Source organism: Brachyhypopomus gauderio, chromosome 8 (assembly GCF_052324685.1).
Source record: "Brachyhypopomus gauderio isolate BG-103 chromosome 8, BGAUD_0.2, whole genome shotgun sequence".
Lineage (NCBI taxonomy): Eukaryota > Metazoa > Chordata > Actinopteri > Gymnotiformes > Hypopomidae > Brachyhypopomus > Brachyhypopomus gauderio.
This window is the reverse complement of record NC_135218.1, coordinates 17,220,478-17,246,560: the sequence shown is the minus strand read 5'-3', so window position 1 is coordinate 17,246,560 and position 26,083 is coordinate 17,220,478. Positions and strand designations below refer to the sequence as shown.

Sequence of the window (26,083 nt, the reverse complement as noted above, 5' to 3'; positions counted from 1 at the left end):
TTTTTAATTCTAAGAATAATTATATAGAATATTAGAATCATATAGAAATTACTTTTATACTCAATGATTGTTTCTGATATCAACATTTCGCAATATTATGACTCTTTATCACTGTATATAATTGTTGATTCCAAATATACAGACTTAGAAGCAGCTAACTGCTAACTGAATGCTAGACTTTATGGAGGGGAATTGTAGTTAACCCAACCTGGCAACCAGATAATCCGTCCCTTTCCCAGGTTTTGGGACATAAAAAGCAATATATGAGACATACGAATGTGTGCACCAGTTAATTGTCATTAGATGTAATATATGAAAATAAAATATTTTATCACATATATTTATAGATAAATATCACATTTAAATGTTAGCGTTAAGATATATTTTGCCCCAAATATCGATGGCTAATTTGGCTTCACGTGCTGGTTGGAGAACCAATCACTGACGTTCTTGGCAAATCGTGCCCCAAACAGCCATGACGGCCATGAGCGTCTTACGGACGGCCGCGGCATTCGCAGCCAGATTAAATCCTTTGAAACGTGCAAATCAGTCATCGCATCTCCTTTCCAGGGCGGTAGTACGCTCGGAACAAGGTAAAGACACATTTCTATCTTGAGATATCGTCACATACCACTGTAAACGTTTTAGAATTAGCAGTGACCTTGTCCTTCCGATATTCGAGGTAAGCTAAGCTAGCCAGGTGCTGCTTGCTGAACCACTCTTCTCTGTCTAGTTAGGGTGGGATAGCCAGCGGGCTCTGTGGAGCTGAATTTCTAACTTATTATTTAACCTTCCTTGATGCCCTTAAAATGAAGTGCATTAGTCAAAGTTAGCACACTAGGTATGTAAATTAAAGTCGGTTAGGTATGCGCTCAGATCCGTCTATCCTCAGTGTTGACCTTCCGTATTCCTGTAATAAACACACAACTCTGGATCTTTGTCACCACAGGTGATTGTTAATTCTTGTGGCCCTTTACTTTATAACGGCATGTGATATTCATTATGTTTTTGATGACCTATTTTTTCGACATGGATATTTTAATAACGCGTTGAAATTGACCCATTTGCGTCCTCTTGTGTGACGTTAAAGTTTTCATTTCACCCATGCAGTAAACAGATGGCATTGTTATTTCATGTTTTGCACTTGCTTCTTTGCCTCTTTAACAGTTGCTGTCCGTTATGAAAGTCACGGGAAGAGAATGTTTGTCATCAAACCCACTGAGTTCTATGACGGCAGATTTTTGAAATTAATGGTAAGGGGAAAAAGTTATTTGCTATCTCTCTCTCTCTCTCTCTCTCTCTCTCTCTCTCTCTCTCTCTCTCTCTCTCTCTCTATATATATATATATATATATATATATATATATATATATATATAATATAGAGAGAGATATTCCTCCACAATTCTTACAGTTCACATTTACTTTTCCCCTTGTGCCAGAGATATTACGTATTGCTCACTGGGATCCCTCTTGCAGTCTTCATTACCTTTGTGAATGTTTTCATTGGTAAGTTTCTCGGACTGTCCTTTACACAGAGTCTTGCAGATTCTTTTGTTGAAGCTTTTCTGATTTGTTTTGGCCTTTTATTTTCAATACTATTAAATGTGTTGTTTATTTACATTGGATATTTCAATATTTAATATTGAAATTGAAAATCTGGTCATTTTCATCTAGGTGAGGCTGAGTTGGCTGAAATTCCTGAGGGATATGAACCAGAACACTGGGAGTACTACAAGGTTTACATTTTCATGTGCTACTTTGTACAATGATTTTAGTGTAACAAAAAACTAATTGGTCAGTTTATAGCAAAATAAAACAAGAAAGGGTTAGGTTAGTTTGGCTAATAAGTCCTGATGTGGCATTGTTAGTCTGTTCAGACAGGGGGAAAATTAAGACCTTCAATCTATATGTGATTTGTGTTAACGGTTTTGTTCATTTATTTTATCCAAGCATCCTATTACTAGATGGATTGCCCGGAATATCTATGACAGCCCAGTGAAAGACTATGAGAAGATGATGGCTCTTATTCAGAAAGAGGCTGAGAAAGCTCAAATGAGGTGAGCTGTTTTGGATTGGCCACCCGATCCTGCAGTAATCGTCATTATTCCATTCTACACTTGGACCAAGGACTAGTTGTATTATGCTCATAATATGAATATAAACCTTTCTTCATTGAAATATTTTAACGTAGGTTACTGTTAAGAAATGGCTTCAGAATTTATATTGTAAATGGTATTCTAGTTATATATATATAATATTATAAATATGATTGTGCACTACGCTGTAGCTTCATAATGCAAATAGAAGCGTGTGTAAGATTGGTCAAGTTGCCAAGTTATCATGACAAGATCTTTTGTACTTTTGTTGGTTGACAAAATCTATATCTAGCCACCTATGTTTTTATTTTATTTTGAAGATATGTTTAAAGTATGTGGCACCTACACGTAAGGATACCATATTTAGACCTTGGATCACTGCTTGTTGAACTTTATTTTATGCAACTTAACCTCTATGATTTCCTTTTTCACAGAAAAAGAGAGCTGGAGGTTAGGAGACACATGAGAGAAAGAGGAGATGGACCTTGGTTCTTTGTTAACACACTTAATGAGGAGCTGATTGACCAGGGCCATAAAGCAGTACCTGATGAGTAACTGTGGTTGGTCACCTGGTACCTCTCACATGGAACCTGTGAAAAATATTGTCATTATACAATGTATAATGTAAATTGATATTTGTGCAAATCTATTCATGTTCTTCTTGTCTTTGGCACCAATAAAGTGTAATAAACCAAGATGCAGAACCTGACAGTTCTTTACCTGTAGCATTTTCCTTTCTTTATGACAATAACTCGTATATATTTTATCAATAACAGTATATGTAAGCCCATATGTTGGACATGTACAGAGGAGGGAGGAGAGGTTTATTGGTAGAGGGGTCTTGAGGATGGAACTTCCAGGCAAGAGGAGGAGAGGATGAAACTTCCAGGCAAGAGGAGGAGAGGTAGACCTATGAGGAGGTTTATGGATGCAGTGGTAGCGGATACAAGAGTGGCTGGTGTGTCAGTGGAGGACACTCAGGACATGGCCAGATTGAGGAGTTTGATCCTCTGTGGCAACCCCTAAATGGGAATTGCCGGAAGAAGAATAACCTTATATGTTGCCTCTGTACACATGCATGCTTCTGTCAGTGCAATTATTTGTCATTGTACATTCATACCCTTTAAGTAGCAATTGCCATTAATAAAAACCTAAACTGGCAGGCCTTTCTGGATTTGAGAGTACATAAACACAACTGGAATAAGGAGAGATGACCTATATAAAACATTTTAATTACAGTAGGTCCAAGTTGGCATGGAAGAACATTTGATTTGGCTTGTGAGAAACCAGTGGTTTTACAAAAACTTGTGTGTCCATTGTCGGTCATAATATATAATACAATATGTATTATTGTGCATATGTTCTTCTAAAAAATATTCTGCTACAAGCATGTCTCATTATAGAAGGAATAGGAATAAATGGGATACGATTTGCAAGGCCTATATTTGTGTATCATTTTGGTTTTTTGGCCAGCCTCAAATGGAAGCTATTATTATAATTATTATTATTACTATTCCAATAAGTTAAAGAAAATGTCTGTGCAATTACATAACGTCAATAATCTGCTTGTAAGATTCAGAATATGTTTAAAAAATACGATATATATTAGTCGAGATTTAAAACAGTATTCACAACAAATCATAAAAATAGCAACATATATTTAAATACGTACAAGTAAATTAGCATAATATAATAAATCCAATATTCTCATACGCTTAAAGCCCCCAGTCGGTACAGTAGCCAATAGAAAAGCCCACAGCCCTAAATGTATTTTCATAAACGCGAATTTCCACCAATAGGTGTTTAGGGGAACAGTGACATAAATATTGGCTCCTTTCTCAAAAAGACACCCGTTCCCCCCTCCCCGCCCCTCAATGTTTTCGTCGTCACATCCCAGTGATCGTAGGGAACGTCGGGTCTGTATGATTTAAAAATACCACCATCCCTTCTCCTCATTGACAGTCTGCTCCTGTGACACTGGCGCTATAGTGGTGCGGGCAGCAGGAATGCAAAGATGGCTACAGATCTGGGAGAGCTACTGGTCCCGTACATGCCAACTATAAGAGTTCCGCGATCAGGAGACAGGGTTTACAAGAGTGAATGTGCTTTTTCCTACGATTCTCCAGTGAGTAACATGTCAAATATTTCTGATGCATGAATGTTCAGATGCCTTGATGGTGCACCCTACCACATGTAGCTTTCCTTGACACGTGAAAGGCTGCGTAGTTGATGGTGAGATCTGGGGATCCCAGGACCACCATTCGCCTGAACTTGTACGACAGCGTAGGGAAATTATTAAATAAAAGACTGATGTTTACATCCTAGGAAGGCTGTCCTTTGTTCAAAGCGATGAGGTGGATCGTCAATCAGATGGCGACACAAAAACAACCTAGAAAGCTGCCCAGTTAAAGTTGGAATTTGCCTTGCCCCTGATTCTCCTCGCGATAGCTGCTCAACCAGGAATATTTGTTTCCTAGCTAAATGGCACAGTGTCTCAAAACAAAATCTCAGCGCGTCTCCTTGCATGCATGTTTGTACTGGAAGCTGACAAAGTTATCAAAAACAATTAGGCAGATCACACTGCTAATCTGACAATGGATCATATTGCCTGTGACCTAACTATAAAAAGATTTCAGGTCATCGAGACTTGTCGGTCGACCACATTGATGTGATCCCAAATATCTATCGTAAATTGGAAAACTGATAAGCAAATGCAATTTCTTTACAACTTTTGGAATATGTTGGTTTAATGCTATGGGTCTGTCCCTTAGCAATTTTAAAGGTGACTCAGCTGTTTGGAGTTCGTCATGTCAGACTATTTTTAACCCCATCGCCGTTGAAGCTCCTGTGTCACCACCATCTATTGAGAGGTTTTTCCGAGAGTCTGGCCCCTCGTCCTATTGGCGAGCTGGGATTCCTACATGGGTTGTATGTTTTGTCTTGTTTTGAAGTCTACACGCAAGGTTTGGGTCTGGGTGCTAGCGGGGCCCGAAGCAATATGTGAACATTGTAATTTTTATGTTAGGAAACAATCAACAATCCAAGGTGTTTTCTAATGACAAAGGCACACGATTATTAAACCGAATTGCAGCCACACAGTGACTGAATATTTATATGTTTAGGGCTATTTACATTACCACTTATTTTTTTATGTATTCACTTTTATTGCTTTTCATCTTTAAAAGCACACAAGTTGATCATGAAACCACTACATAACTTCATTTTGTAGCCTAAAAGCAGACTAGTATAAAATTGACATTGACATAGACATTAAACAGTTCTCTATTGTTTTAAATGTCAATATTAAAACATAGGGAGTCATAGAGTGATGACTATTGTTTTTGTTCAGGGGTTTGAAATTAGTTTGGTTTTTGTCTTGCTTGCCACATTACAATAATACAGGTAACAATTAGCATAGTCTTGCAGTCCTGAGTGTGTGCCTCTTTCTCCCGACAGGAGTGTGACGGTGGGCTGTATGTGTGTATGAACACATTCCTGGGCTTCGGAAGAGAGCACGTGGAGAGACACTACCGTAAAACTGGACAGAGCGTGTACATGCATTTAAAACGTCATGTTAAGGAGGTAAGGGGCTCGGTGGGGGACCCCAGGCATTCCAGACGCTTCTAGCTTCTAAACAACTGAACACGAAAGCAAAGTCTTAGAAAAAGATAAGACAAAATGGTGTTCTGATGGTGTCGGACCATCTTTGTGCTCACACGGTCTCCCTGACTATGTGACCAAATAAGGGAACGGACAAAACATGGCCTATCAAAAAAACTAAAACAATGTAGTAATTATTTTTTTACGTGTCAGTAGGCATTCTTACTACACATTGCACTTGTAGTTGTTGGTGCAAGTTAAATTATTACAGTGTGTTTTGGCTCATACACAACAACAAGATGACGGACTACTATTTAACAGTGTGATCTTTCTGAGCCATAAGCCTCATACAATCCCTGTGTTATCAATAGAGATTTCTACTCTAGCTAAAGATACTGGTGTCTGCTAAAAATAATTTCTGGCAAAAAGAACATGTGGTTTTCAGGTTCATGACATGTTCATGGAGGTGATGTAGTGTGCTTTTATATAGTGTGTGTGTTTGTGTTGACAACAACAGACAAATAAACAATGGGCAGCAGTGTGATGCTTTGGCCTGCGTTCCCGTTGGCTTCAGAATGGTTGCCTTATAAAGTGTGAAGACTAAAAAAAAAGCAAAACAAGAGAATTATGTTACGTTATTTCACAACCTGCCTCCACTGGTTTTCTAGGTACCTTGCTCTTGTTTTTTCTGTGCATTATTAACCAGACCAATGGTTGTACTGTCAGAGCCATAGTCAGTTACATAAGATAGTAAATGACAGCAGTGTTAAGTTCTCTACATATTCAGTGCTAAATAAATTTTGTGGCTTGATTGCACACATTTTTATGTTTGTCAAAAAATTAACCCGCCCAACAACTAGCTGAAACCTAGATGCTGTTAATCTGTGTCACAACGTATGTTCCCATACAAGATGCTAAGATTCTGTTATCATGTCATTAGTATGTTGTAGGGGCATTGAAAGTCTTCAATGTGGCCCAAAAGTGTTTAATATTATCATTATTTAAATATACTTAGAATGTAACAAAATGAGACAAAACATAAATGTAAACCATTTACATTTATGGACACTTCCTACAACCTTCATTTCTTGACCTCATGGTGTCAGGGTAGGTGCTGGTTAGTGATGTTATATCCACAATCAGTTCAGAAACAGCTAGCTGCATTCACATAGCTCCTCTGTCTGCTCAATCGGCAAGCATGTCAGCATTTCGACTCTTTCGTTATTCCAACCACAGAACATTTAATGAGGAGCCCTCTTATATAGTTTGATCAAGCTCTGCCTTTGTTTCAGTTAACTTACCATGTATTCCAAACAGAAATCTTTGAAATTATCAGTCCCATGATGGGCTTGCCAACATTTTGCAAAATATTTTTTTTTCTCTTTTTTACTTACATGTTTTTTCTATGGCTGGGAGATGTTAAGGAGAGCAGTTTATGACAGCTGTTGTGGTTTGGGGATCATAAATAATGTTGCTGTTTGCCACAGAAAGCCACAGGTGCTGCTGGAGGTGCCATGCCAAGGAGACGGAACGGAAAAGTATTTTTAGGTAAGATTACTGTAGAGGAGATGCAAAAGAGAGCCAATCACAGTCATGCCTCAGAGCTCAATTATGGGGACAAAGTCACTGTTTTGTCCCTCAAGATGTAGTTTTCCACATGTTCAGAAATTTCAGTTCTTCACAGTTAGGACTAAATATAGTTCATTTATTTGTTCATGCAGTTAGTAACTGTTCTAAATCTAAAGTGCCACATGCTTCCTCTGGCCTGATGCACCAGTAAGGAGGGTTGGTTTACAGTGGACCCTCGGCCCTGTCAGTGCCCTCCCATCAGCTGCTGTGCCCTATCAACCCTCATGGCTCCTCCACTTCTGCCATTGGTTGGCTGACGTAGGCTGTGGGGATGAGCTGAGGTTTATTGTAATGGTGGTTTAACTGATAAACACGGGTGAACTGCAGTCAGCTGAGGTACATTTTGACTGTCAGACCTTTTCTGGTTTTTCGTTTCTGTTTCTTTTTTTGCGTACAGGGCTCTGTGACCTTTTTCAGTTGTACGAACATGCATATAGTGTTGCGGTTGTTCTCTGCCATGGCGCTGTGGGCATGGGCTGTAGGGCACTGTTTTGTTGGTGGGGCTGCTCTAAACCAGCATAGTGACCTAATCACCTAATCCCCCCATAGCTCAGAGAGAGACCAGAAAATGAAACCCAAACTAAACAGGGCAGACTCTCTCCCCATGTGGTCATGGCCAGGTCCCAGTCCAGCATTGTTGTACATCCTTAGCAGTCTGGGAAGAGCGTGGCAACAGACGTCACTGCGTCGATCGAGCTCGTGGTGATAATGAGTTGCTGAGCAACTTACACGTGCTGCTCATGAATTTTCAACTTGGAAGTCAAAATTCTGTGGTCTACTTTCCAGATGTAAATTACGCTTTAAGGTACATTGGGACTGATATTGGGGTGTGTTCATCAAATCTTTCAAAATTTGTTCTTATTTAATTTTGATTAAAAAAAAAATAATATTATGATATTTGTAGTTAGAGCTTGATATCCATCCCCCACAACACATGGACATATCCCAAGACAATGATACTGTCAAATATCTATCTGATCATGTGTCATATTTTCCTTTTTGAAGATTTAGAACTTAACCGTGATTTTAACGGCGATGATTATGAGTATGAAGACGAAGCCAAGCTTGTCATATTCCCAGACCACTATGAGATCCCTTTACCCAATATTGAGGAGTTGCCTGCACTGGTTAGTGAGAGTGTGCATGCCTCTCTCTGCTCTGCATGCCAAAGGCCTGATGTGAGATTACAGAAAACACTGACCTCCACTACAGCCCAAAGCTCTCTAGTATCAGCATCTTGACTGAAGTTGGCTTGGGGAAGAAGGGGGGGGGGGATTTCCATGACCTTTTTTTTGTCAGTCATAGTCAGATACTTAGCTAGTTAGCTTCTTTGATCTGGATCAGGTGACAACCACACATGGGGATGAGGACATTATTCACCAAATGTTTACCACTGTCCTTCAGACATTTGATAATCGGTCTGAAATTTCATCATGACTGCTGAATTAAAGGAACAGCGAATGGTAGCAAGAGAAAATCTTTTCACCTCAGTTAAGGTAAAACTGAAGACTGTAGAGCTTTGGGTCAAAACTGTTTGCCTTGCAGTCATTATTTATATTTGTGTTGTTTGTGTGTTATTAACTTGTGCTTACATACAAGTTATTTCACCCTATTATGTCATTATATTTGTAACAGTTCAGGTTTCTCTTAAAAAATACATTCATGGTACTTCAGTGACTCATATGGTTTGTTCATATTGAATAAGGATTTTTTTTTGACAATTTTGGAGCCATGTGGCAGCATGTGGCAGCCGGTATATGGATGGCATATTAGCCTAATACATTTTCACCATAAACTTTGGTCAGTTATCTTAAATAATTCAAATGTCCTCTTCTTTCCCCCACTCTATGGTACACTGTGGACCGGGTACAGGGAGAAACACTGATTTACATCGTTATTGTGTACACTGACACTAAATGTGGCCACTGTAACGTTCGGACTAGGCAGGTGGGTCGCACGTGCAGGAATGAGGTTTATTGAGACAACTAAATAACCAAACTCAATGAAGAAAGACAGGCACGGAAGAACATACAAGAGACCGGAGCTGACTAACTCATATGGCTACAGATACACTAAGAATGGGGAACAGACAAAGGAGGGAAGAACTAAACACCATAAGGTAATACATTGCCAGGGAACATCACAAAAGTTCATCTAGATTTCATCACAAAAGAACTCTAGAACTAAACTGCAGGTTAACGAAAATAGTCAAAAGAAACAGCCTTAAACAAGATGACACGGGTTACACGGAACGAGCAAGCAAACATAAACGATAACGGAAGTATTAGGATGGCAGCGAAAACTAAGAAGGCATAAAAACTTAAAGATCATGATAGCTACAATGACCGACACTGGAGATTAGACACCATGGCGAATAAACACAGTGAACAAGCATGAACTCAAGACACAGGTGGGAACAATAATCAAGGGTAAATGTTTTGAGTGCTAGAAATTTGAGAATTTGTATCATTTTAGGAAGGTTGTTTTAGAAGTGTTATTGTATCTAGAGGTTGTCACCTAGTCACGTTTTGCTTATTTAAGCCCTGTTATTGGTTGTTGGGTGTATTTATAAATGGCAGATGGTAATGATAGAGAAGGCCTCTATAGAAGTGACATGTTCAACCTTTGTGCATGGCAGCTCCTGGGATAAGTAATGTAAAAGTGACAATGAACTGAAATGCTCTCTGTACATGCAATATTCTGATGACCACTAGAATGTTCTACTGAGTGCAGCTGCACCTGGCTTTAAAAACACCTGCACACATGCTGCTGTCGAGCTCTCACTGGCTCCTCCCGTTACGCAGACACACCCTTCTTTAGTGCTTGTCAAGGATTCATCGTCATGAGAAGCACTGAACGCATTTCTCACTGAATACACTAATGCTGGGCAGATCGTGTTGCTTACCTCAATCAGATGATGTGAACACTTTGCAGAAGGAAATGCTTAATGTGTATGTGAACTTGACTTTCACGTGTAATTTCTTGTCAATATGCACATACAGTTTGCATGTTAATATCAGGTGTGAAGAGGTTATATGTGCATGAAACAGAATGATACTTTATAGCCTGGGTTGTTCTTTAACAGCATGACATACTTCCCTTTGTTCTTTAACTTGGCTGTTAAGAATTCAGGCATGGCTTCAGTGTTTAGTAGGTGCCATATAGTAGGTGCCATATACTGCCAATCGTATAATCTCCTGTGTGGTGTTGGTCATATTTACATGTTCCCTGTCCTATTCAGGTGACTATAGCTTGTGATGCTGTACTTAACGCTGGATCTGCGTACAAAAAGCAAGAGGCGGATTCCTGGGAGGAGGAGCTACAGGTGTCCAAACATGCTAGAAGTCTCAGACAGCATGACAGTGGGGTTCGGATTCCCCCCAGGTTAGTCACATGGGGGTCCGGTATCAGATGAATTCCAGTTGGCACTCTGATGGTAGTGGTTGACTAGGCTCAAAAACCCCCTACAAGCTGATATGCTATCTTGCTGCCAGCTTTGCTAATATTCACATTTCCTTTAGGGCTTATGAACTGGGAAATCCCATAAAACCCTTCATAGTGCTGTTTTTTGACAGTAAAGATCCATGTCTGGGATAGCTTTTGCCCATTGTTAGGATTTATGGACAGTTTGACCTGGGGCAAAAAAAAATTCCGCTGACATACTATATATATCCTTTTCTGAGATCTGAGACTTCTCCCCTTCATAAACATCTCTGTTGTGTTTGCTCTGTGCGTGCAGTGGCTGGAAGTGTGTCAAGTGTGAGATGAGGGAGAACCTATGGCTGAACCTGACAGATGGCACTGTCCTCTGTGGGAAATGGTTCTTTGATGGAAGCGGAGGGAACGGCCATGCCCTCGAGCACTACAGAGAAACCAGCTTCCCTCTGGCTGTCAAACTGGACACCATCACCCCAGATGGAGCAGGTCAGTACCTCAGAGCAAGTGCACCATGTGAAATCAGTCATTATTGTACAGAACAGCAGGTCATGTGGAAATAAACATGTGTGAGTCGTTATTGTATAGAACTGAGGGTCACGTGAATATAAACGTGTGTGAGTCGTTATTGTACAGAACTGTGGGTCACGTGAATATAAACGTATGTGAGTCATTACTGTACAGGACTGCAGGTCACGTGAATATAAACGTGTGTGAGTTGTTATTGTACAGAACTGCGGGTCACGTGAATATAAACGTGTGTGAGTCGTTATTGTACAGAACTGCGGGTCACATGAATATACATGTGTGTGAGTTGTTATTGTACAGAACTACAGGTGACGTGATTATAAACGTGGGAGAACTGCAGAAGACATTGATTTGGCTGGTCATTCGTAGGAACTTTAAAGCTTTGTTTGCTTTTCATCTTTTACAGATGTTTATTCTTTTGATGAAGAAGAGGCGGTACTTGACCCCTACATAGCAGAACACCTGTCCCACTTTGGAATAGACATGCTGAAGATGCACAGGGTGCGTTGCCTCTCTCTTTGGCCTTTCTTTCAAGTGCTGACTACTTTGTGACGCGCGCAACTTTTCCGTATCGAATATGAGTGACCGATTGGCCGTGTCCCACAGACGGAGAACGGCAACCACACGGATAACCTCATACAGGCCCGTGCCAGTGAGTGGGAGGTGATCCAGGAGTCAGGTCTAAAGCTGAAGGCAGTCTATGGGTCGGGGTACACAGGCATCCGTAACCTGGGCAACAGCTGCTACCTCAGCACCACTATGCAAGTCGTCTTCAGCATCGCAGAATTCCAGCGAGCGTAAGAGCCTTTTTCTACTCCTCTTCTGTCTGGACCGTCAGTCTCTGTCTGGTTCGTCTGGCTAGACTCATCCTGTCTGGACTCATCCTGTCCTTTCTGCTTGTGTACTTACGAATTAGACACAAGTACAACAAGATATGTTTGATATTTAGAGCTTTTCATAATGTTAATTAAGAAGCAGCATCAAATGTCTTTGTATAATATCTTTTTATTTTGGAATGTAAAATTACTTTTGTTTTGCCATTTATTTCTAGGTATGTGGGGAATCTGCAGAGAATATTTGACTATTCACCGCTTGATCCCACCCAAGACTTCAGTACACAGATGTAAGCAATAAAAAAGGAACTAGTAGTTAATGACTATTACCTGCATTTATAGTTCTGGCCCAAGGATAAACATGACTGCAATGCTTCTGTGCAGTACAGTTGACTGTGATATGTTGAGTGAGTGGTTTGTGTCTATGTTCACTAGGGCAAAACTGGGTCACGCTCTTCTTTCAGGCCTGTACTCCAAACCTCCAATCAAATCAGAACTCATTGAACAGGTGATGAAAGAAGAATACAAGGTATTTGACTTACAGAGAATCCGACAGAATGTAGCTAAAAACTTAATTAGACCTACGCACAGAGTGATTCTGTAGCTTTACCTCTAGTTTACGTAATGTATTTAACCAAGTACTATGCATTCACATGCTATGTAAATTCAGACTTGTGTGTCAGATTAATGATCAGCATGATGATTTTTACTGATGGGCAGAAATGGAACAGTGATGATAAATGCTAGCTTTATGGCATTTGAATATTTAAAATCTTCTGAAATGTTCAAGATGTTGAACCACAAATGACTAACCAGCATACAGATTACAACTCTATGTTGCTTGAGTTGGTGTAAATTAGTACCACATGTTTCTCTGTGTATTTGATAGATTTACCTTCCATTGCTTACAATGGGTAGTGTGTGGTAAAATAGTTTAATTGCTTTATTTGGATTATTTAATTATGTATTTATTCTGAGTTTTTGTGTGTGTGGAAACTCAGCAGTTTGCGCCTGTGTTATGTGGCTTTGTGCTTCTGTAGTGGACGGTCCTTGTTCAAATGTCGTTTTACTTTTAATTGGCTTCCTCTCAAATGTATGCCAGAAGACCAAGTAGAAAAGCTGTTGTGCAGGTAACTGATGGCTGAGCACCTGTTTCCTTTATAGCAGCAGCACAAAGGAATTTCTCCCAGGATGTTCAAGGCTCTGGTCAGCAAGGGTCACCCAGAATTCTCCTCCAACAGACAGCAGGACGTCCAAGAATTTTTCTTGCACTTTATCAACATGGTAGAGGTATGTACTTTCCCAATTGTGTGCATTCTTTGATTAGTAGCTATTTTCAAGTAAACAATGACCAGTTATATCCCGTTTTTTAAGATGAACCACTCGAGACAAACCATTCGGTCGTCTGAACGGTTTTCTGGCATATGAAAACTCTTTGACTCTTTCTGTCGCTCGACTGTGGTTTCAGAAGGCACTTCCCTCTCCCGGTGTTTCCAGACATGCACTTGTGCTCTGAAGTGACTTTCTCAACCAAGTTAAAATTAGAACCCCCTATCAGTTAACACAAGTCACACAGTGCTTCCTATTTACCTTGCCTACATGACCTATGCCCAGAATGAATGGCCCAAAAAACCTCCAAGACACCTCAACAAATATATTTGTTGATCACAAAACATCAGCCAATTTATGTGTATTGCTGTAACAAATATAACAAATGTATGTTACAGCATTACACATTTTATATTAAACTCAGGATTTTAATATAAGAATATATAATAGCTATATATGTTCATATGCTCATATATGCATAACCTGCTTGGGTGCATTTGGTTTTGGGGATCCAATGCATGTAATAATTCCTGACAAGGTCAAGACAGAGCTGAGTATTGGGGGGGAGGTCCAGCCCTGAGCACCGTGGCCTGGTTTATTTGCGGAGTCTTGGATGCTGTTGGACTGATGTTGGGGCCAAAACACAAGTGGTGTATTTCTGTAAAGTCTCAGAATAGAGCCTGCAGTGGACCTCCTTACAAGACGTCCTTGGTGAACTTTTAATCAGGATCTGAACAGACGTCATGATCATGAAGCCGTGTGTACGACACACACACACTCGCCTGCCACATTAGATACACCTTGCTAGTACGGGGTTGGATCTGCCTTTTGCCTTCATGATCACAGCATCACACAGTTACTGCAGATTTGTCAGATGCACATCCATTATACAAATCTTCTGTTCCGTCATCCCTCAGAGGTGATCTACTGCACTGAGGTCTGGTGACTGTGGAGGCCATTTGAGTACAGCTGATTTGAGATGATTTGAGCTTTGTGACATATCGTGTTATTCTGCTGGAAGGAGCCACGAGAAGATGGCACATAAAGGGATAGCTGTGGTGTTTTTAAACAATCGATGCTCAGTTGGTATTAAGGGGCCCACACTATAACACCACCACCATTACATCACCACCACTGTTACACCAATTCAACCTGTCTGAATTGTAGCCTCATTTCCCTGTTCTTAGCGGACGGGACAGCCACCTGTGATATTCTGCTTCTGGAGCCCATGTGCTGCAAGGTTCAGCATGTTGCATTCTGAGATGCTGTTCTGCATACCTCAGTTGTAACAGGTGGTTATGTGAGTTACTGTTGCCTTCAACCAGCTTAAACCAGTCCAGCCAGTCTCCTCTGACCTCTGCCATCAACAAGGCAGTTTCACCCAGAGAATTGCTGTTCACTGGATATCTTTTTTTTTTTCGAATAATTCTCTGTAAACCTTAGAGATGGTAGTGTGTGAAATCAACCATTTCTGAAATCCTCAGACTAGCCATGTACAAAGTCACTTAAAGCCCCTTCCAAATGCTCATGCTGTTTGTTGTCTTCACCATGTCCACATACAGTACCTAGATGGAGTTGTTGCCATGTGAGTGGCTTCTTAGATATTTGCATTAATGAGCAGTTGAACAGGTGTGCCTAATAAAATGGAGGGTGTGTTTGCCATTTTCTCTAGAGCTCATCTTTATTATAACTTTTCCTCAGAGGAACAGTGCTGGATCAGAGAACCCCAGCGACGTGTTTCGCTTCATCGTAGAGGAGCGCGTGCAGTGTTGCCAGTCACAGAAGGTGCGCTACTCTCACAGAGTGGACTACCTCATGCAGCTTCCTGTACCTATGGAGGCTGCCATCAACAGAGGTAATGCCATTGAAGAGCATGGCGCTCATGCCAGTTTGATACAAACAATACATCTTCTGTCTCAGAATCCCTCTCTCTCCAACCTTGCTGAGCATCGACGTTTGTGGTTATTGCAGAGGAGCTGATAGCGTACGAGGCTAAGCGCAAGGATGCTGAGGAGAACATGCGGACCCCGCCAGAGCCAGTGAGGGCCCGCGTCCCCTTCACCGCCTGCCTACAAGCTTTTGCCGAACCAGACAATGTTCCAGAGTTTTGGAGCCCTGCTCTACAGGCCAAGTCTGCTGGAGTGAAGTAAGCAAGGTTCTGGTATAAAGCTCTTCCAAGTCTGGATTGCAGAGCTGAGAGAACAGTGCTCTGACGGTGCTTTTTAAAGGATTTGTTAATGAGACGGGGATCACTGAGCTTGGTTAAACAGGTCTGCAGAATGGTAAAATGTGGGTGAATGCTGATCTGGTAAAAGCCGTTCACAGTGAGGTGGCTTGGTCACTGTGAGGTGTTCATGTAGGCATCAGTTCAGTTTTTCACTATACAAAACTGTAGCTAATATCTGTAGCATAATTGAAACAAACATTAAGGGATATTATTGGGTATTCTTTTTTATAGTGTATGAAGAACCATTATTTTTTTTTATTTTATAGCTTAATTGTGGTTAATGATTTTTTCATTTAAGCATATTGCCTTACCTAACAATTTAATGTGTGTGTTTTTCTTCCTCTTTTTTCTAGGACATCTCGATTTGCTTCCTTCCCTGACTATCTGGTTCTGCAGCTCAAAAAATTCACATTTGGATTAGACTGGGTCCCAAAGAAGTTAGGTGTGTAAACTCATGTTTTTTTAAGTTAATCAGGATACAGAATCTGGTTTGATTCTGCAGTAAAGTTATTTTCACCTACACTTACACAAACATATATCTGGCTGTCATGAAGCAGAGAAGTGTTTTTATTGCCTCATGTTTTGTTGCCTAATGGTTGGCATCTGTGTCTGCCCATCATGTGTTGTCTTGTGCAATTCAGACCCATCACATGTAGCAGAGGTACTTGAGCAATGCAACTTGCTTAAAAGACCAAAAGATCAGTTTGCAAAACTTAATCGCTTAGCTTGTGCTTGTTAGCAGTTACACTTCTGTCCTGCAGAGGGCACTGTGGCTCTATGGCTTGTCTGGTGATTCAGTAAACAGTAACAGTAAAGTAGAGTGTTTGTTTAATTCTGCACAAAGTGTTTCACACCAGATTTGTTTTGGTATTTTGTCTGCCCAGATGTTTCTGTAGATGTGCCCGACTTTTTGGACTTGAATCGCTTCCGGGCCATTGGGCTCCAAGCAGGAGAAGAGGAGCTTCCCGACCTCATGCCTCCTATTGTCATTCCTGAGGACACAAGAGGTAAATATTCAAGCTTTATATATTTAGAATCTACAGAATTAAAAGCGCTGACCTCCACTGGATTAGAAACCAGACCAAATGCAGGCAGCCTGGTCCTCTTGAGCCTGACCGTCTTGGTTGTGAGTGCACAGCGCTGCACTTCAGTGTGCTCTACCTAAATGTCTGGTGTTTCATGAAGGATCACTGCCTTTTCTTTTCTGCTTTATTTGTTTTTTCCAGACAGCTCGATGAATAATTCTTTGGAATGTAAGTGTCTGTTTTTTTTTTTTTTTTGTGGCTTGCACATTCCATCACAAAAGAAATGGATTGTTTATTTATTTATTTACTTTCCAGAAATGTTCAATGCTCATTTTATTTGAAATAGTTGTGTTGTTAGTTTGCAATCCCAGTTACGCTTCTTAAGAAATAAATCTTGAGATTCCCATGGTACTTTATCTTTAATGAGGCCCAATGAGAGAATAAACATGGAGGCTGTAAGGCAGTGTTTCTTTTGTACCTCAGCTCCAGAAATAGACGAATCCTCCGTGATGCAGTTGGCGGAGATGGGCTTTCCCCTGGAGGCGTGCCGAAAGGCGGTGTACTACACCGGGAACATGGGAGCTGAAATGGCCTTTAATTGGATCATTGCTCACATGGAGGAGCCAGGTAATACTTCTGCTGTTCGACTGAGACTCCCCTCCTGCAGATGTCTCATGTGTGCTGTCTGTAAAGCGCTGGAGTCATCAGTAAGGAAAGCTAAACGAGCCAAATTTATTTGCAAGGCGATTGCCTGGTTTAGCATTTGTAGAAACCCGGTGGACTTCCAATTTGTGTTTTTGCAAGATGTACCATAGATTAAGATTTTAAGGTGTCTCAGTTACTCAACCATCTCAAAGGTGCCGTTTCAGCTGAGGTTGGGTTGCATTCTGTTGCTGGGAAGTGTGCAGGGCTCTCTTTGGGTTGGAAGGACAGAAATGTTATTGTGAGTATGTTCTTTTCTAGAATCACATAAAGTAACACTTGGGGCTATGTTTTAATGGGTAGCCAGTGTAGTACAGTGTATATCCCGTTAATTGTGAAAATGTTGGAGTCAATAAAAAGTGACTCTTTGTGGGGATTTGGAGCAAAATTTTCCACGGTAAATATTAGAGGAGTTTTCCACTTTTCCGTGATTTTACTTTGTACATGTGGTGTTGAGGTTTTTGGCATTACTTTTGGACATGGCTAATAATTTAAATCCAATCAATTTCATTGATGAACAATTGCACAAAGCCACTTTACTAAAGCTTGTACGAAGAGGAATCCTAGTTTGTTTGCTATGTTAAGAGGGAATTTTTGAAAAGACAAAGCCTATTAAAAATGTTCTTGTACATCACTGACAACCCAAGTGTTGCGTGGGCTGTGTGTGTACATGCTGAGCATGACCCTCCCAGAGGAAGCAGGCAGCATGTTTTTTTAGCACCACTCCCATCCGTGTCGGCGAGAGCTCTGCGTGTGGTGTGGCCCTCACACCTCCATGTAACCTGCATGCCGAGCTCCGTCCACCTGCCGCACGCGCTCCCCCTGCCCCAGATAAGCAAAGTCTGCGATCTGGAAGAGTCTGCAGAGAATGTGACCCTGTTAGACCCACCCCTCCCCTCCCCCGCCCGTCTGGCTCGCGTCTGCCCCGCCCTGACAGCTGGACCTCTAAGTCTGGAACTCTCTGCTTCTTTCGTGTACTCATTCCAAATTGTAGAGCTCTTGCTCTGTGTACTGATCTGGTGTTGGTTGAACACAGTGGTATAATGCCTCCGGTCCCCTTATACTGCAGTCTCTAATGTTCCAAGGTTGTAGTCAAACCCTGCAGTGTGTTTTAATTATGTACACCCTATGTCTTTAATTACAGTTGTACACTTCTCTAGGATTTCTTAAGCCCCATTCCTTGTTTGTGTACTCATGTGTATGATACATGAGGAGCACATCGCCTCCAGAGTCTCCAGACTGCTGTCCTCACTACATAGTAGCATAATCCACCGTTTCTGTATGCGACAGCAGTCTTTGCTGTGCACAGAGGCAGATGGAGGGAGCTGGTTGACAGATGGCTTTTGCATCACCCGTACGTGTTTTCTGCAGACTTTGCTGAACCTCTCGCGATCCCTTCATACATGGAGCCTGACCCGCCCAGCTCCAGCCTGGCCAGGGCCGGCCCTCTGGACAACCAGCCCCCGGAGGAGAGCGTGGCCATCCTCACCTCCATGGGGTTCCCCAGACACCACAGCATCCGAGCCCTGAAAGTCGTGGTGAGTGTCCTGAGTGATCTCCATCCTCCCGTCTCTGTATTCTGCACCGGGGGCTGTTTTGTGTGGTGGTCAGCATGACTATTGGCTTTGTGGACTGCAGCCATGATTTCCACTGGCTGGCTGCCTACATGACAGTAAAGGCTGCAAAATTTTCTCTGAAGAATTTTGATGAGATGGGACATTTTGTGAAGTCTTGTTTATCATTTTGGTTGAGGGTTATAACCTGCTACTGTTTAGATGAATAGAAACTATTACGAAGATGAAAACTAAACAGTTTTATTTGTGATGTTCAGGCATGCATTGGCTTAAATGCATAAGGTCATTTTGATTTTGACACCCTTGAAGTTTCTTTAGATAGTCTTAAATTAGGCTCTCGTATTCTCAAATTACACAGGCTGAAAGCATGTCCAGACAAGTCATTAGTGCTTCTGGGAGATGCCCACCAGACGGACCAGGCGGTGTCGTTTGGCTCAACCTCTGGTCCTCCTGATGCAGTGCATTTTCGTGTTATTTTTAGATTATGTAGTTCATATTTCCTATTTTACAAATGTATTCTACTTATAGTAATTTATTTAACTTATTCAGTTATTATTGTTATTTGAATATGCTTGGCACCTCCTGTATTAGAGTAAGCTGAGTGTACTAGAAAATGTCATCCATGTGGTGTTTTTAAACAATGGATTGTCAATCCAATTTTGTTTCTTACTTTGAATAGGTGATTATAGGAATAATGACAAACATAATCTGCACAATAATAGATCAATAAGTCAGTGTTTGAGACCTTGCCAAATTCCATATCATATTGTAAGATATAGCTTTGTTCAGTAGAAACGATGCATTTATTGTGATTTAAATGGTAATGTAAGTGGAAAAGAGGAGTGCGAAGAGAGTAACTGTTAAATATGGTGCGCATGTAAATGGAATACAAAAGTTTGGAATGAGCTCCATTACGCCATCTGTAATCTTATTTTAAGAGCTGTTTATTCATGTGCAAAGTGATTTGTAAGTTTGTGTGTTCCACTTCTCACTTCAGAGACAAACATTTTAATTTCGGCTTTTGGCTTCAGACTACACGATGATTTGGTTTTTGTTTTCTCTAACACGGTGAAGCGTAGATGGGCGAGATGAGGGCGGGGAGTGTGTCACAGCGGGGTGTCGCGGGCCAGGTCAATAAACACCCTGGAGGAGGTGTTGAACATAGACAGCCTACTTTGGGCCAGAAAATGAGAGGACGTCAGGCAACATTAGCATCTGCAGTGAATCATGTGCTTGTTTCACACCAAGGCCCTGAACAAGGCTTTTTGGCTGCGTAATGAGGACAGCAGCTGAACTGGGGACTCTGAATGAATGTGGCTGTGGCCTGTTCAGAGGGATGTTGGCTTGTTGCCTGAGGATATTTATAGCTTATACTGTGTGAGACAAAGGATTTTGGATGATTTGCTGTCTTGTCCATCAGTAGAATTGCTATGAAAAGATGGCTGAAATACTTGAACATGTTTACGATGTATTGGGACCTTGTAAAGAGAGCGTTTTCATGTGTAATTCACTGTTTAAGGCCTGGGCTTGTTTTTTTGATTTCAGAATAATAACTTGGAGAGGGCACTGGACTGGATCTTCACTCACCCAGAGAGCGAGGAGGAGAGTGAGGTCGTGTCTGACATGATTGACAGTGAGCCCAGTGACATCAGCTTCTCCAACACCAATACACACAGTGACTCCACGCTGTCTCCAGACCAGGGGCTGTCCAGCCCTCGGGTCCGAGATGGCCCTGGACGTAAGTCTCCTCTTCACACACACGTGTGCACACACACATACACACACACATGCATATCAACCCTGCTGCATACATAGTTACCCTGTCAAAAAGCAGAAATCCTCTCTGCATTGATGTGACCTCATAATGTCTGCATGTGATTCTCAGTGCATCTGCTATGGCGGCTAACACTTTAACCCCTTTTTATTTAACTGTAGGCTATGAACTCTTTGCCTTCATAAGTCACATGGGAACATCCACAATGTCTGGACACTATGTATGCCATATCAAAAAAGAGGGAAGGTGGGTATTTATTTATTTCATAATTTGATATACAGGTATATTTTTGTTTGAATTCATATGATCTTTAAAAGCTTAGTTCAAAAATGAAAGTCAAAAGAGGGTGTGTGTGAAGTCAGTTCATCTGACCATCTCATATGTTTGATTTGATTTGATGTTTCCCTGGAGCAGATGGGTGATTTACAACGATCACAAAGTATGTTTATCGGAAAGACCCCCAAAAGACTTGGGTTACATGTATTTCTACCGACGCCTGTCCAGCTGTTAGAGGTGGACTGTCCACCTTTAGAGCAGCACAGCCTGCATGGCTTCGAGGAGGAGGACGTCATTGACTGCTGAAATCCTGGGGCAGGAGAGAGGACCTCTTGATCCCCAGCTCAACGGCTCACTCACTGCAGGCATGGTCGAAAAGGGCAATGAATGTGTTTGGCCTGTGTGATTTGTTTGTCCATTTATTGTTGATTTGTTAGGAGTAATGTATGTTCTGTATGAAAGGTACAGAGGGATGTGTGCAATTTTGTAGTATGCATATTATTGTCCTAATATATTCACAAAATGTTTTTTTTTCTTTTCTTACAATGCCTTGAGTTACTGTGCCAGTATTTTTAAAGAGGTACTTTTATTTTGAAAAATATAAATGTGTGCCTGGAAATGGATGTTCTGCTACTGCCAGCCCTGGAAAAAAAACATTGACCGTTGCTGTAAATGCAGTTTAGTCTGTAGCCTTTACTCTTCTGATGAGCACTGGAACACCTCACCGTGTCCTTTTTAAGACATGCACAAAGAAAGAAAACCAGTCAAGGTACTGGGGTTCCTGGGAGCTTGGGGTGCATCATGGGAGGAAAAACGAGTGGAATTATGGTACTCTCATTTCAAATGGCTAGTGTGTCAACGATGAAAGGTCAAGGATCGAAAAATCCAAATTAAACACAAACGGTCTGTTTCATGGTAGGGATGAACCGGTGGAACACTCCTTATATGTTCCTGATGTTTTGAGTAATTGAGACAAACTTTTTTCATAACTTGAAAAGCATTAGCACGATGGGAGTTGTAGAGAGACGTGTAGGGTTGAATCTCTGTCCTTGTTTGAGAGGTAAACGTACCAACGAATTTGTTGTGCAATAGTAAAGTGCTTTTCTCTGACCTCTTCCAGTTTGTCTGACTGGACAGTCACTACAGTTTCTCACCTGACTCTTATTACAAAGGCACTACCAAACTGTTTGCAACAAGTGACTAAGCAATATGCAGTGACAAGTTGATCTGAATTTCTAACAACATATGCAGATGTCTTATACATGACTCGGATATCAGTCTTTTTCAGGTCATATGAGGCCATGCACAATGAATGTACTCTTTATGGTGCTCAGTAATACCAAATCTCTCTCTGATGTGTGCTACCTTTTCTGGTCCCTTCCCCATGTAAGAGTAAGACTCAGAAGAACAGTACACACTTTCTCTTCTCTCCCCCAAATATATAATATGGTGGTCTTCTCCTCTCTTCTGCTCTGTTCCTCCTCACTCGGACAGATGGCCTGAGCGTTACAGGATCAGTCATGTCACAAGCTGTTCAGGTTTGTGTTTTCCTCCTTGTCTGCTGTTTTTTCTTTAAAGTGTGAAGGGTGATCCATCCGCCACCTCCTTCTACAACGCCCTGATGTTCTTGGCCGATGCACTAAAATTCAGAAACTCATTCAAAATTCATTTGATGTTTTTAAATGTATAGTTGATCTTTCATGATTTATCTGTTTCATCATGTTTTTCAAGGTACTGAATGTCAAGTGATGCAAGGTTTTTAGTTTTTTTCTTTTTGCTAAAATGTGTGCCAACTCTGTCATTATTCACATTTACACCTTCTTCCCTCATTTCTTTTATAATGGATCTTCCTATCTAAATAATACTGAGAAGAAATCATTATGAAGGCACATCATGAAGTGTCACAGTAACAGTCTGTCCAGTCAAACACAATTCATGTTTGAATTATTCAATAAACCACATTATTGTTAATTTGTCATCTTTTCCATATTTTGAAATGACCTTCACGTGCAGTATATGAGGAAATTAAATTAATCTTGTGTGTGATGCCTTGATTGCACTGACAGGGAAAACAAATATTGATCTATAAAGCAACACAAAGCTGCTAGAATTACTAAACACAAATACACAAAATAAATGTACAGTTTTGTTTATTTTTTATTTCAAAAAATCACTTTCATATATGTTTGCTGGATGTTATATATTTTGCTATGTTTAAATATACTGCACCAGAGTTAATGAAGCCCGTGGCGTGTATTAGCGGGTACTGTATAGTTGCAGTGTGTGAGCGTAAGCACTGATTCAGGACAAACTACTCACCGGACACTTGCTTTGCTCCAGTTTGTTTTGTGTGCATCACAGGCTTCAGTAAATCTGGTCTTTGGTGAGAATAGTATCAATAAGTATACAATAAAGAATATTTTCTCTAGATTACTTGTTGCATTGCAAAACTAATTGCTATTATATATTAATTTTGTTTAGATAATTGCAATTACATAAAGATCAGTATGTTCTGAAATGCAAAATTGTTATGATTATATGTATGTCGTAGAAATGAAGGTTAGAGTAAAAGGCATGAGAATTTCATGCATATAAATAAAGCTACTGCATTCAAAAATAAGTGCATTCAGCATGCGGTCCTCTTAAATCAGGTGGTGTTCTAGAGTAAAAGGTCGTCTATATCATCTCACCTGAGATTGTACAAAGTTCTAAAAAGGGGAGGTTCTTCCCAGGCTCTACCAATACAGCCATAATATAGTTTACAGTAGTAAGCAGTCAGCTAGAAAGCACAGGCTTGTCCTGAGTGCATTGTACAGTGCTCTCAGAGTACCTTACATAACCAAGTCACACAGAGCTGAATGGAAAAATAATAATAAAAAACCCAAAAGAGTTTTGTCGCTCATTGACGTTTGCCTCAGGCATGCAACATACAACTATTTTAGGGCCATATTCAAAACTACGGAGTCAATAAATATTAAAATTGGTTTCTGGAGCAATCACATGAGCATTAGGACACAGAAATGCAACAGTGCAACATTTTTTGTAAGTAAAAAACCACAGCAAAGTTGTGGTACATCTTAATGCAGGTTTATAATTGTGGCATATGGAACTGTGGAGAACAGTTGCCTGAATCTTTTATGCACCTTTAAAAAATTACTATGGCATTCAGTTAGGGTGTCCAGACAGAAAACCTTTGAGGATGACAGGATGATAATAGATGAGCTATTTCAAGAGGCAGGATAATGAGAGTAATAGCTTCCCTCTGCTTTCTCATAAAGTCTGAAATAACTAAATGTTTAACATGCATTTTAAATAAAGATTTACAGTCTGGCCTGCAGGTTATAGCAAAGAGCAGGAAAGTTATTGTTTTGTTTTATGTAGCAATGCAGCTATGAAGAAAGCCATTGTGGGTTTCTGGATATAAATGTAGTGCATCGAGTGTTCAATTAAACAAAATCCCAACTGAATTAATAAACAAGTTTCAGATTATTAAAATTATTGTTAATTGAAAGCTGATGATGTTGGTTAAAAAACAAGATTTGAGAGTTGACATTTCAATTATTTCTTAAGCAAATTCGAACTATTGCTTTGATCTGTCTTACAATACAAATGTCTACCAACTGTATCCCTCTATGTGAGACTCAATACTGCAACCCTTTTGAATTTCATTACACCATGTTCACCATGATTTCAATACAGGTTCTACCTCCACTGGCTTGGCTATTCCTTTTTTCTCTAAGGCATACTTTTACAATCTTTGCCAGGCATTGTGCTCTTCAGAAATCTTACGCTGCAGTGCAAATCTGTCTAAAGTAGTCTCTCACCAAGAGATTCTCACCATTCGCATTTCTCATGTAAAGGTGCTCTGCGAAAAAGAAACAGACTTGTAAAACGGGTTACGGGTCACTCCTTTTGAAGGACTTTGGGTTCTTGGCTTGTACGCAGTCTAAAGGGTTTCCTATAGTTCACATGTCCAGATTGAAGGCTCTCATGAGTAAATCCAGATCTCCTATGTTAGCAGCCTGGAAGAGCTCTGGCTGGTCAATGTTGGAGAGGGCTATCCTGAGGGCCGCCCAGATGTTCCCAGACATGACCTGGTGTGAGAGCTGCAGACTGCTGCTCTTCCTTTGTAGACCCAGCGCAGTCAGGAAGTTGCTGGCAGCTTCCCTGCAAGCACAGACAGCACATGGCCCACTATCCGATATGAACGAATGTGCAGATTAAGGCTGTGCAGAGAAGCTTTCTCAGTAGAACTAGCAACGGACGAATCGGGCGATTAAGAGATGCTCGCTGGCAGAGCTCACCCACCTGTGTGCCCCCAGGTTGATGCAGCTGATGCCGAGGTTGTAGCGTGAGCGTATGAAGCCGGGCTGGAGCTCCAGGGCCCGGGTGTATGCCTCCACAGCCTCTGCACTGCGGTCCCCATTAGCCAGGGTTGCACCCAGACGGTTCCAAAGCAAGTAGTCCTTTTGGTGGCAAAAAACACTAATGCTCATGTGTGTTACGCATTACTTAATTGTAAAAATTTTAAACATTTACTTAATTTGTAAATCCATTAAGCTCTTGTACTTTTAGCAATATCAACTGTTTGTTTTTTCTCTTAAATATTATGCATCATCTCATGCATTTGTGCAATTATATTCCAAAACAACATCAAGGAACTTTCTGTTTATGAACCCAGTTATAAGTTTACTTTAAGAAATCTTGTTTACAGAATCTTAATGGAGGAGAAATGTACTGTAGCATCCCATCAGCTGTGGTTTATTTAAATGTATTGAAAAAGTAGTGCACGGTAGTAGTAGTAAAAGTAGTTGCTTGCACAACTGATGACCTCCCTATCAAATGTTAAGGACATCTGCACTTCCCATTACAGTACAGCACTCACTCACTTCAAAAACTAAGTTTAGATAAGAACTCTTAGAATTATTTTGGAATTTTTATATGCAGATTAAAATATGCTTTATTGTGAAGAGAAAATTTGAAGTTTGACTTCTACATGAGGACACGCAGCCTCCTGATTAAAGGTTAATTTAAGGTTAATTCCCCTAAGATCC

General features: G+C 40.7%; 3 protein-coding genes across 9 annotated transcripts in view; 2 read left to right on the top strand and 1 right to left on the bottom strand.

Moving 5' to 3' along the window:
- Positions 1 to 441: 441 nt before the first annotated feature.
- ndufb5 (NADH:ubiquinone oxidoreductase subunit B5) lies at positions 442 to 2,792 on the top strand. Its single transcript, XM_077013639.1, has 6 exons — positions 442 to 593; positions 1,168 to 1,253; positions 1,441 to 1,507; positions 1,676 to 1,737; positions 1,952 to 2,058; positions 2,532 to 2,792. Exons 1-6 carry the CDS (start codon positions 476 to 478, stop codon positions 2,650 to 2,652), a joined length of 561 nt encoding a protein of 186 aa, XP_076869754.1. The 5' UTR covers positions 442 to 475; the 3' UTR covers positions 2,653 to 2,792.
- A 1,193-nt stretch (positions 2,793 to 3,985) lies between these two features.
- usp13 (ubiquitin specific peptidase 13) lies at positions 3,986 to 23,000 on the top strand. 4 transcript variants are annotated; one of them, XM_077015037.1, is made up of 21 exons: positions 3,986 to 4,222; positions 5,554 to 5,679; positions 7,185 to 7,245; positions 8,332 to 8,453; positions 10,568 to 10,710; positions 11,066 to 11,250; positions 11,696 to 11,790; positions 11,896 to 12,086; positions 12,341 to 12,412; positions 12,558 to 12,651; positions 13,290 to 13,412; positions 15,153 to 15,306; positions 15,423 to 15,597; positions 16,032 to 16,120; positions 16,563 to 16,685; positions 16,905 to 16,931; positions 17,187 to 17,330; positions 18,777 to 18,943; positions 20,525 to 20,717; positions 20,915 to 20,999; positions 21,168 to 23,000. In XM_077015037.1, exons 1-21 carry the CDS (start codon positions 4,112 to 4,114, stop codon positions 21,262 to 21,264), a joined length of 2,577 nt encoding a protein of 858 aa, XP_076871152.1. In that variant the 5' UTR covers positions 3,986 to 4,111; the 3' UTR covers positions 21,265 to 23,000. The 4 variants fall into 4 exon arrangements, with proteins under 4 accessions (XP_076871152.1, XP_076871155.1, XP_076871151.1 ...); XM_077015036.1 differs by having other exon boundaries at positions 3,987 to 4,222; positions 13,287 to 13,412; XM_077015039.1 differs by lacking the exon at positions 16,905 to 16,931 and having other exon boundaries at positions 3,987 to 4,222; positions 13,287 to 13,412.
- A 178-nt stretch (positions 23,001 to 23,178) lies between these two features.
- The window catches only part of pex5la (peroxisomal biogenesis factor 5-like a), a 61,119-nt gene continuing 58,214 nt past the window's right edge, over positions 23,179 to 26,083 (bottom strand). For all 4 annotated transcript variants that reach the window (XM_077015041.1, XM_077015044.1, XM_077015043.1 and 1 more), the window contains 2 exons: positions 25,338 to 25,495; positions 23,179 to 25,196 (listed from right to left, as the gene is read on the bottom strand). In XM_077015041.1, the coding sequence (XP_076871156.1) occupies positions 24,995 to 25,196; positions 25,338 to 25,495 (360 nt within the window). In that variant the 3' untranslated portion in view covers positions 23,179 to 24,994. The remainder of the gene's footprint in view (positions 25,197 to 25,337; positions 25,496 to 26,083) is intronic.

Coding starts and splice junctions, on each gene's coding strand:
- ndufb5 (XM_077013639.1), top strand. CDS start 476: ATGACGGCCATGAGCGTCTTACGGACGGCCGCGGCATTCGCAGCCAGA. Junction 1,508..1,675: donor CTTTGTGAATGTTTTCATTG/GTAAGTTTCTCG, acceptor ATTTTCATCTAG/GTGAGGCTGAGTTGGCTGAA. Junction 2,059..2,531: donor GCTGAGAAAGCTCAAATGAG/GTGAGCTGTTTT, acceptor CCTTTTTCACAG/AAAAAGAGAGCTGGAGGTTA.
- usp13 (XM_077015036.1), top strand. CDS start 4,112: ATGGCTACAGATCTGGGAGAGCTACTGGTCCCGTACATGCCAACTATA. Junction 5,680..7,184: donor TAAAACGTCATGTTAAGGAG/GTAAGGGGCTCG, acceptor TGTTTGCCACAG/AAAGCCACAGGTGCTGCTGG. Junction 12,652..13,286: donor TGATGAAAGAAGAATACAAG/GTATTTGACTTA, acceptor TTTCCTTTATAG/CAGCAGCACAAAGGAATTTC.